At 43.8% G+C, this 11,509-nt stretch overlaps 1 protein-coding gene across 1 annotated transcript; it reads right to left on the bottom strand.

Annotated features, from left to right (window-relative positions):
* Positions 1-4,621: 4,621 nt before the first annotated feature.
* On the bottom strand, positions 4,622-10,488 carry LOC102431764 (isopentenyl-diphosphate Delta-isomerase 1; the record flags this gene model as incomplete). Its single annotated transcript, XM_014455566.2, has 3 exons — positions 4,622-6,086; positions 9,744-9,874; positions 10,317-10,488. Coding segments are annotated over 3 exons (621 nt in total), but the record flags the coding sequence as incomplete, so codon positions are not given.
* Positions 10,489-11,509: the final 1,021 nt, after the last annotated feature.

Genomic DNA, 11,509 nt, shown 5'->3' with positions numbered 1-11,509 from the left:
AAGTTTTTTTATTTATTTTTTATCTTCACCCGAGGAAATGTTTATTGATTTTATTTTTTGTTTGTTTTGTGTTTATTGACTGAGCTTGCAGTTTAAGAAACATTGTTACAAATATAGAAGCTAAACAAAACCCCAGAAACCTGCTTTCAGCCAGCCAGGCCTCAGAGCTGGAGTTGAAACAGTGTTTCGATTATAGAACCCAAACAAACCAGATACCTGCTTTCAGCAGCCGAGGTCTCAGAGCTGGAGCCGAGCCTCAGAGAGAAAGCTGGCTCTCAGTTCCAGTGACAGCCATAGAAGGTAAATAAATCCAAGAATAAAAGAAAAAAAAGAGAAAAAGGAGAGGTTTGGAGCTTCAGTCGCCTGCTAGCCTGAAAACGGCCCTCATCCCCTCACCCAGGCTGGCCAGGCACCCCAGTGGGGACCCCCACCCTGAAGGGGGTGTGAGCAGCTGGAAACAGCCATCATCCCCTCACCCAGGCTGGCCAGGCATGCCAGTGGGGACCCCCACCCTGAAGGGGGTGTGACCAGCTGGAAACAGCCATCATCCCCTCATCCAGGCTGGCCAGGCACCCAAGTGGGAACCCCACCCTGATCCAGGACACCCTTCAGGGCAAACCAGCCGGCCCCCACCCGTGCACCAGGCCTCTATCCTATATAGTAAAAGGGTAATATGCCTCCCAGCACCGGAATCAGCGGAGCCGCGAGGCCTCACTGCCCCTGTGTCAAGCAGAGCTGCGAGGCCTCCCAGCACTGGGATCAGCGGAGCCCCGAGGCCTCCTGGCTCCTGGAGCAGCATGACAGGGGGCAGAGCCCAAACCCCCTGATCACCCTGCGGCTCTGTGTGTGACAGGGGGCGGGGCCACAACCTCCCTATCCGCCCTGCTCTGTTCATGACAGGGGAAGGCGCCCCAACCCTCTGATCGGCCCTGCTCTGTGCCTGATAGGGGGGAGCTCCCCAACCCCCTGATCAGCCCTGCTCTGTGTGTGACAGGGTGCGGCGCCCCAACCCCCTCATGGGCCCTGCTCTGTGTGTGACTGGGTGGAGCCGCAACCTCCCCCATCGGCCCTGCCCTGAGTGTGACGGGGGGGAGTGCCCCAACCCCCTGATCCGCCCTGCTCTGTGTGTGACAGGGGGCGGTGCCTCAACTCCCCTATCGGTCCTACTCTATGCGTGACGGGGGGAGCTCCCCAACCCCCTGATCTCCCCTGCTCTGTGGATGACAGGGGGTGGCGCCCCAACCCCTGATGGGCCCTGCTCTGTGCGTGACGGGGTGGTGCGGCAACCTCCCCATCTACCTTTCCTTGAGTGTGACGGGGCGGCGCCCCAACTCCCCAATCGGCCCTGCTCTGAGCCCGACCAGTGGCTGCACCTAGGGATTGGGCCGGCCCTCTGCCACCCGGGAGCAGGCCTAAGCCAGCACGTCGTTATCTCCCGAGGGGTCCCAGACTGTGAGGGACACCCCCCCCCCCTCGCCAGTGCACAAATTTTTGTGCATCGGGCCTCTAGTCCTATACAATAAAAGCCTAATATGCAAATTGACCGAATGGCTGAAGGACCGGCAGAATGACTGGTCGCTATGATACGCACTAACCACCAGGGGGCAGACACTCAATGCAGGAACTTTTCCCAGCTCACAGGCCCCAGGCTAGCCAAGGCAGGTGCCAGTGGGGGGGCCCCCTGATCAACCTGCTGGTTGCCCTGCAGAGGTGGGGGATGGGACCAGCGAGCAGATGGCGCCAGGCCAGCCAAGGCGGGTGCCAGTAGGCACCCCCTATCTCCACGCCGGTTGCCCCACAGATCAGCCCTGATCGCCGGCCAGGCCTAGGGACGCTACCTGTGCACGAATTTTGTGCACCGGGCCTCTAGTAAATAAATTAATAAATAAAAGACTAAATCTCATTTAAAAAATACTGTATGCCAGAACCGGTTTGGCTCAGTGGATAGAGCATCGGCCTGCAGACTCAAGGGTCCCGGGTTCGATTCCGGTCAAGGGCATGTACCTTGGTTGCGGGCACATCCCCAGTGGGGGTCGTGCAGGAGGCAGCTGATCAATGTTTCTCTCTCATTGATGTTTCTGGCTCTCTATCCCTCACCCTTCCTCTCTGTAAAAAATCAATAAAATATATTTTTAAAAAAATACTGTATTACGTATTTGAAAATTGCTAAGAGAGTAAAGTTCTCATTATTTATATACCTGAATTAAAAAGCACTATCTTATTTTGTACTTGTAATTTGTCTTTGTATATACTCTGTCTTGCCTGCTTTTGGAATGTAATTTTTATCCTACTTAGTTCCTCTACTGATTGAAATTAATACAATCTGTTTCTATACTTGTTACTCTAGAAATTATGTATATCTGTATGAAACTCTACTATTAATTAAGATGAGCCTCTTTCCAGACTTCACATTTCTCCATTAGTACTGGGAAGCAATTCATTTACCAGATTAAATGAAATTACTCCTAGATAGAACTATTTTTTTATATATATAACATTTTTTTAAAAAGCAGCCCAGCCCTAGCCAGTTCAGCTCAGTGGATATAGAGCGGCAGCCTGCAGACTGTAAGGTCAAGGGCATGTACCTTGGTTGCAGACTCCTCCCCAGCCCAGGCTCTGGTCAGGGCATGTGCAAGAGACAACTAATCGATGTGTTTCTCTCACACCGATATTTCTCTCTTTCCCACTCTCTTCCACTCTTTCTAAAATCAATGAAAAAATATCTTCAGGTGAGGATTTAAAAAAAAGCAGCCCATGCACATTAACTGTCCTTCAGTTTAAAAACAGATTACAGCCCTGCCAGTTGGTGTTGCTTATGGTTGATCATCGACCCACAAAAGAAGAGGGTACTGGTTTGATTCCATTTGGTTGGGGAACTTGCCAGGGTGTGGCATGTGGGAGGCAGCCAATCGATGTTTCTCTCTCTAAAATAAACATTTAAAAACAGATTACAGCCCTAACCGGTTTGGTTCAGTGGTAGAATCTTGGCCCTCCTATTGATGTTTTTCTCTCTCCCTCCCTTCCACTCTAGAAAAAAAAAAAAAAAGCAAAGGAAAAATATCCTCGGGTGCAGATTAACAAAACAAACAAAACCTACAAAAAAGATTACAGTTGAATCTAAGCCAATGTTCTGGGTGTGGAACCTGCCCTAACCACTAAGGTTGGCCTTGCTGAAGTAGTAGGAAAGTCCTTACAACAATCTTGAATGTTATATACCACTGATTTTTTTTTAATCACTAGGATCTTTCATGTTTATAATTACAAAATTAATCTCAAAATTTAAGAAAGGAAGCTTGGGAAAGAGGGTCTTTGGGCCATGGCCAGTTTGGCTCACTGGATAGAGCGTCGACCTGGGGAATGAAGGGTCCCAGGTTCGATTCCGGTCAAGGGCATGTACCTTGGTTGCGGGCACATCCCCAGTGGGGGGTGTGCAGGAGGCAGCTGATGGATGTTTCTCTCTCATCGATGTTTCTAACTCTCTATCCCTCTCCCTTCCTTTCTGTAAAAAATCAATAAAATATATATTTTAAAAAAAAGAAAGAGGGTCTTTGGGTAAAAATCCTCAACTTCAGAGGCTCTGATGAGTAAATTTTGCAATGAATCTACCTCAAATTAGTGTATGTGTATACAAATTCCTATTCTTCGTCTTGAAAAAGTAGCTGATTTCAGGACTTGACCATGGGAAATATACATGGCCCTGAACATCTGATTGTGTCTGGAATGAGAGGTGTAACCTAAAACTGATGGAGAAAGACAAATACAGGAGTGGCTTAAATAGGCTCCCTCAGGCCCTTTCAGGAATTTTTAATCTCACTTGGATGCATGAGTTGTAAATTCATCAGGTCAAAGAAGGGGCATTCTACCTAGCTGGATTGCTGTGATTGGAGCATTAGCCCTTGGACTAAAGGGTCCAGGGTTTGGTTCTGGTCAAGGGCACATACCTCAGTTGAAGGCTTGATCCCCAACCCTGATTGGGGTGTGTGGGGGAGGCAACCAATAGGTGTCTCTCTCACATCGATATTTGTCTCTAAGTCTCTCCCCATCCTTTCCACTCTTGTATAAAAAAATCAATGGGGGGTGGGAGAGGGGCGCGAAGAAGGGGCATTCTAGTAACAGTGGAATATGTGACACTTGCTGAGCACTTACAAAGTGCCAAGTGCTGGCCCTGACCGGTTTGGCTCAGTGGATAGAGCGTCAGCCTGCGGACTGAAGGGTCCCAGGTTCGAGTCTGGTCAAAGGCATGTACCTTGGCTGTGGGCACATCCCCAGTGGGGGGGTGTGTAGGAGGCAGCTGATCAATGTTTCTCTCTCATCGATGTTTCTCTCTATCCCTCTCACTTCCTCTCTGTAAAAAAATCAATAAAATATATTTAAAAATATATATATATTACAAAGTGCCAAGTGCTGGTCTAAAGACCCATTGTCCAGTATGGCAGCCATTAGCCACTGTAGCTGAGTAACTAGTTACGTGTGGCTTTCAGCTTTAAAGCTCCTGGGAAAGAAAACTTAAGAACTAGAAATGTTTGAATGTACTTTGAAGCTATATGGCATTTATGTTTATGCTACCATAGGCAGGTTAACCTATTATTGTATTAAAATTTTAACAAAAAAGACAACCGTATTAAAATGTAATTTTTTAATTGTTTTTACTTTTCAGTAAAATTAATACTTGTGACAAATCTTCCCTGAAATTATGAATTAACTGCTCAGAGTTAACAAGAAATGGATTCTTCCATTAAATTTATAAAATATTTAGCTTGTAAGAAACAATTTTTTTATTATTACACAGCATTCAAAGATTATAAAGCTGTCTTGAGATTTCAAACTGAGAAATCTATGCAAGAGTTTTAAAAAGTGCATCAATCAAAGTACAGTTTAAATATTAATATACACATACTCCAGACCCCAATTCCATTTAACACGAATATTAACCTTTCTGTTTAATTCCCTCTGCTCCCCGCAATATGGCATGACTTTGTAGAGCAGTGGTTCTCAACAGGAACACCTTTGCCATCCAGCACACATTTGGCATCAGTAATAACTGTGACTGTGATGGGGGGTTGGGTACCAATGGCAAATAGTGGATAGAACCCAAGGATGCTGCTAAATGTCCTTCAATGCACAGGATGAACCCCCACAACCAAGAATTACCCAGCCCAAATGTTAACAGAACCAGCGGTAAGAACCCCTGTGGTAGAGTATGACCCAATTTCCTTTTTACAAATAGTCTGTCCCCTGTAATTCTGAGAACACAGACTGATAGAAATCAGGACATACACCATTTAGTTACCTTCGACCTGCTCCCCTAATTTAATATCTTAATATGGAAAGTTAATTCGAGCTGTTCTGAAGCAGCTAAGCAGACAGTTTCTGTTGCACATTTTTCTGGACTATGATAAAACTTTAATGATATGTAAAGCACCTGGCAAATAAAGTGCTCTACGGGTTCTGAAAATGTCTCAACACATCACAAATAAAGAGCTTCACTTATTTGTTCAAATTTGTCAGGACTGTTTAGACAGGTTAAGTTTAGTTGATTTGCTTTTAAAAAATAATCTTTCATAAATGTCCTTTACAAATAGGAGTGCATATATGTGGGGTGTGTGATACAAGTAAGAATTGTCAGCATCTTTTCCACACAAATTCGGGTTGTAAAGTACCAGTATATCCAATGAGAATTCTACTGGGGATCCCAATTTTTAAAAAATCATTTTAAGTTTACTAAGTAGAGACATTTTTCGTGTTTTACTAATCATTCATCTCCACATTCACATTCTGTGTATTTTCTCATGGTCAGCAAACTGATTCAAATTATTTAAGTTATCCCACCATGTAAAGAGAAAAGTTTCTGCAATACATTGAAACCATGGAGTTATCTTAATTTCACCGCTGGCTGCCTTTTTCAGCATTTCTTCCACTTCTTCCTTTGACACATAGCAATAGCTTTTAATCTCATTGGGGTCTGGATCCAAAGTCACGTTCTTTCTCACAAACAAAATGTAATCAATTTCATGTTCTCCCCAGATACCATCAGACTGAGCCTTGTAGTGAATTCTAGTCAGATAATTAATTTCTTCTGGAGGAACCTAGGACGAAAATGAAGCAGTAATAAGAATATCAAAAACAAGCAAATAATCTAAATTAACTGACCACATTTCAGTACTATCCTGAACAAAAGAAGTAGAGTTTTAATTATGACTTTAAAAATTTAATTTTCTATTGATGATATATGGAAATATTACTATATAGTTTCAAGTACCGAATTTTTTTCCATAGGACCAAAAATAATTTTATTTATTGGAAGAATTGTATTTTTTAATTTTTATTTTATTATTATTGTTTTTTAAATATATTTTTATTGATTTTGGAGAGGAGGGAGAGAGAGATATCAATGACAGAGAATCATTGATCGGCTGCCTCCTGCACACCACACACCAGGGATTGAGCCTGCAATCTGGGCATGTGCCCTGACGGGGAATCGAACTCTGACCTTCTGCTTCATAGATCCACGCTCAACCACTGAGCCATGCCAGCTGGGCAGAATTATATAATTTTTTAAAAGCAGTCACGGGGGTGGGGTGGGGGGGCCCCCGCACGGCGGAGGGGGAGGGGATGGGGGGATAAGGACACATGTAATACCTTAATCAATAAAGAAAGAAAGAAAGAAAGAAAAAAGCAGTCACTCAAATTGGAATTGTATCAGTCTCCCTTTACGTCTTAATATTACTTTTTGGAAGAAAAAAATACTTGCTATTTAACTAGATGAGAGATACTTTGTTTATTCAGATATTTTGTCTTACTTAAAGGGGACAATTTGGGAGGAGGGGGGTGATTTTAATTCACCCAGACTTGTAGTTCATAATCTTAAGGATTTCCACAAGAAAATAATTCATCTTTGATATGACCAATTATAAAAATAGTCAACTTTGTACTGGTTAACAGATCAATCTGTTTCAATACTGAGGTAAATTCTGATAAGTAATATTAAGAAATGAAAATTTCGGAGACAACCAAGATGGCGGCATAGGTAAACACCTGAACTTGCTGTCTCGCACAACCGCATCAAAACTACAACTAAAAGACAAAACGAATATCATCCAGAACCACAGGAAGGCTGGCTGAGTGGAAATTCTACAACTGGAAGGAAAGAGAAAAGCGCATTGAGTCTGGTAGGAGGTGCAGAGGTGTGAAGTGTGGAGGTATGGAGGCACGCATGAAAGGGGCTGGCAACTGGGTACGCTGTTGTCTTTTTCAATCAGGAGGGAGATACAAGCTCCTGACTGCTCTGAACTCCAGTTCCAGGCGAGAATCTGGGGACCCAGACTCATACAGAGAGAAACTAGATTGTCTGGCATCGGGCGGGAATGTGAGGGCTGCTTTCTCGCAGAGGTGCTTGCAGCATTCATTGTCCCTGCATGGGGCCACGGGACACAGAGACCCAGGGACCTATCGGGGGAGGGCCTACGGCAACCACTGCTGTTTCCTCCACCCTGGTGATTCCCTGAGATCCTGCCCCACCCAATTTACAACCCCACCCAAGCTGTGAGCAGAGGCTTTTGCATACTAATGGCCTGGCCTTTCTCCGCCTAAAAACCTGTCAAACTGCAGCTGGGTCAGAGAAACCCAGAGCTTCCAAAAGGCCTAAAGCTAGTCAGCAGCCTGCATTACTTCACAGCTGCGCCTCACCTCTAAACCCCAAAGAGGAGGAATCTGTAGATCTCTCTGTAGCTCCTGCTGGGTGGCCTCAGGCCTTGGCTGACTTTGCGCCTCCTTGGAGATCCAAGAGCCAGTCTACCCAGTGGTCAGTGTGAGACCATCCAGATTACAACTCCTCAGATCCATAAGGGACACACTCAAGGAGCAGACTCAGTGAGCATCAAAGCCCCACTGAAGCAAGTCCTGCCCCATAAGGGTGTCTCCAGCACAGAAGTTCTCCCATTGTAGACACAACTGGTCCTCACAGCCAATTGACCTGGAGGTCAATTCCTATTAGTAATACCAACAGCAATCAAGGCTTAACTACAACAAGACTGTGCACAAAGCCCACAAAGGGGTGCACCAAGAGTGTCCACCTCAGGTAATTGGGGAGGCTGAGCCACTGGGCCCTATAGGACACCTAGCACAGAAAGCCACTCTATCAACACAAGGAAGCAGCCAAAATGCGGAGACAAAGAAACAGGTCACAAATGAAAGAAATGGAGGAAAGCAAACTACTGGTAATATAGAGTTCAAAACCACGGTTATAAGGCTACTCAAGAATCTTCTAGAAACCTCTGAGAAATATAGTGAGACGCTCAAGGATATGAAAAAGAACCAATTAGAAATTAAATATACACTGACTAAAATAAAGAATATACAGCCCTAGCTGGTTTGGCTCAGTGGATAGAGCGTCAGCCTGCGGACTGAAGGGTCCCAGGTTCGATTCTGGTCAAGGGCACATGCCTAGGTTGTGGGCTTAATCCCCAGTAGGGGACGTGCAGGAGGCAGCCAATCAATGATTCTCTCTCATCATTGATGTTTCTATCTCTCTTTCCCTCTTCCTTCCTCTATGAAATCAATAAAGATATATTAAAAAAAAAAAAGAATAATATACAGAGACCCAACAGCAGACTAGAGGATCCCAAGAATCAAGTCAAAGATAGGAAATACGAAGAAGGAAAAAACACCCAACCGGAAACGCAAAAGGAAAAAAGAATACAAAAATATGAAGATAGTGCAAGAAGCCTCTAGGACAACTTCAAGCATACCAACATCCGAATTACAGGGGTGCCAGAAGAGATAAAGATATTGAAAACCTATTTGAAGAAATAATGACAGAAAATTTCCCTTACCTGTGCTTCCTTACAAGTCCAGGAAGCACAGAGAACCCCAAACAAAAGGAATCCAAAGAGGACCACATCAAGACACATCATAATTAAAATGCCAAGGGCAAAAGAAAAATTGAGAATATTAAAAGCAGCAAGAAAAAAATAGTTAGTTACCTACAAGGGAGTACCCATACCACTGTCAGCTGATTTCTCAACAAAAACTATACAGGCCAGAAGGAAGTGGCAAGAAATATTCAAAGTGATGAATAGCAAGAACCTACAACCAAGATTACTCTACCCAGCAAAGCTATCATTTAGAATTGAAGGTCAGATAAAGAGCTTCACAGATAAAAAAAAAAGCTAAAGGAGTTCATCACCACCAAACCAGTATTATATGAAATGCTGAAGGGTTATTCTTTAAGAGGAAGAAGAAAAAGGTAAAGATAAAAATTATGAACAACAAAGTGACAACAAATATCTATCAACAAGTGAATCTAAAAATCAAGTGAATAAAAAACCTGACGAACAGAATAAACTGGTGAATAGAATCGAATCAGGGGCATACAAAGGGAGTGGACTGACAATTCTTGGGGGGAAGGGAGTGTGGGGGGTGTGGGAAAAGTCTGGCCAAAAATCATACACCTATGGACGAGGACAGTGGGGGTGGGGGGGAGGTGGGAACCGGGTGGAGGGGAGCTATGGGGGGAAAAAAGGGAACAACTAATAATCTGAACAATAAAGATTTATTTTTTTAAAAATTTTTAAAAAAATGAAAATTTCAATATTCTTTATTCCAGGTTTTTTTGGGGGGCCAATAACTATAAAGAGGTTACAAAGCAGAAACCTACACTCGGGTTTCAAATTTTAATGAAAAATGTTTTAATGTATGTTTATATTTCACCTTGTAGGGGTTGGTTATGCAATCAATTTAGTTACCTGTTCCATGGGAATTCCCAATTCAGCCTTTAAACGCCTCTGTGCTGCTCGCCTAACTCCAATTGCATCATTCTCTTCAAGCTCTCCTGGGTTACTTAAGGGATGACTACAACAAGTATTGGTAAAACAACCTGGAACATGTTAATATAGCTGTAGATTAACTTTTGCTCAAAGTAGGTCTAAAGTTCAAAACAACCCAATGTTTTAAAACTAATAGAAAAATTAATCAAATGATTCTTGAAAATTGATTTCTAAATCAGTTATAATGGACTATCAGTCATCATTTTGTGAAACAGACATGTATAGATAAGTTCTTTATTAATGCCTTTTTAACAAAAAAGATCAAAATATAAGATACAGATTTAAAAACACACACACATACAGCTAGCAGTTTTTATCCTTTACTGCTATTTTATTAGGCTGCACTCATTGTATAAGCTTCTTTTATGTAGAATATGAAATTATGTCATTCACAGGATTTCCCCTTTTGACAATGGCTAACCAGAAAGTTCCAAATGACAAAGTCAAATTATATTCCCAACAAAATACTGTACATCGACTGGGCACACTAACCTGGAAAGGTAATTTTAGCATCTGATCTCTGCTGTAGCAGGAGCTTATTGTCAGTGTTGAATAAGAAGACACTAAAAGCTCGATGCAATAATCCTGAAAGCAAAAACAATACTGTTAATATAGTTTTAAAATACCAGTTACGTTTCTGATTCTCTACTTGGAATTCAGGATATTAGTAACTTGCTGGCAGTTCTGCTTTTTTCCACTGTCTTCCATTTAGTGAGTCTCCAGATGGCTACAATGGAGAAGACCTCTGGCGTACCAGCAAGAAGTTGGCCTCCAAGTAACAGAAATGGAGATATGTCAGCCAGTCTGCTACCAGCCAATCTCCCGTCCAGGGACATTAGGCTTAGTGAGGCTTCTCCTGAGAAAGCTGGGAAGGTATGTGCTTTCATTTACGATACTTGTCTCTTTCTCCATTCACTAGGAAAAAAGCATTATAGGCTTGACAAGTGCTATTTTGCTAGGATTACTATATTTCTTCTTTTTTACAAACCAATCTTGAAGAAGCTGAGTAAAAGACATGAAGTTGCCTGGCCAGTGTGGACCAGTGGTTGAGCATCAACCTATGAACTAAAAGGTCAAGGTTTGATTCCTGGCCAGGGTATATACCCAGGGTTGTGGGCTCAATCCCCAGTAGGGGGCGTGCAGAAGGCAGTTGATCAATGATGTTTCTATCTCTCTCTCCCCCTCCTTTCCTTTCTGAATTAAAAAAATATATACATGTATACATATAAAAGCCGAAGCGACCATTACGACTGAACGACTAGAATGACTGGTCGACCAGTCACTATGATGTGCACTGACCACCAGGGGGCAGACGCTCAATGCAGGAGTTGCCCCCTGGTGGCAAGTGCGTTCCCACAGCCAGCCAATCTCCCCCGGTCTCTCCGCCCCCCCTGGCTGGCAAACCTCCTGTAGTCCCTCCCCCCATCTGGTAGGCCCCAATTGGGACTGGGTGAGATGCCCCCATAGGCCCTGATCACCGGCCAGGCCTAGGGACCCCACACATGTACAAATTTTGTGCACCGGGTCTCTAGTCCTCCTATATAATAGAGGTAATATGCAGATTAACCTCACGCCCTCACAAGATGGCTGACTACGACCAGGCCGGCAGGGGAGTTAGTGAGGGACGACCAAATGACTGAACAAGCAGGCTATGTGGGGTGACCAGGCCGGCGGGGGGTGCGGGG

The sequence above is a fragment of the Myotis lucifugus genome, unplaced genomic scaffold (genome assembly GCF_000147115.1).
Source record: "Myotis lucifugus unplaced genomic scaffold, Myoluc2.0 scaffold_47, whole genome shotgun sequence".
NCBI classification, from domain to species: Eukaryota; Metazoa; Chordata; class Mammalia; order Chiroptera; family Vespertilionidae; genus Myotis; species Myotis lucifugus.
Note: the sequence above shows the minus strand (reverse complement) of the source record. Positions and strands in the feature narration are given on the sequence as shown.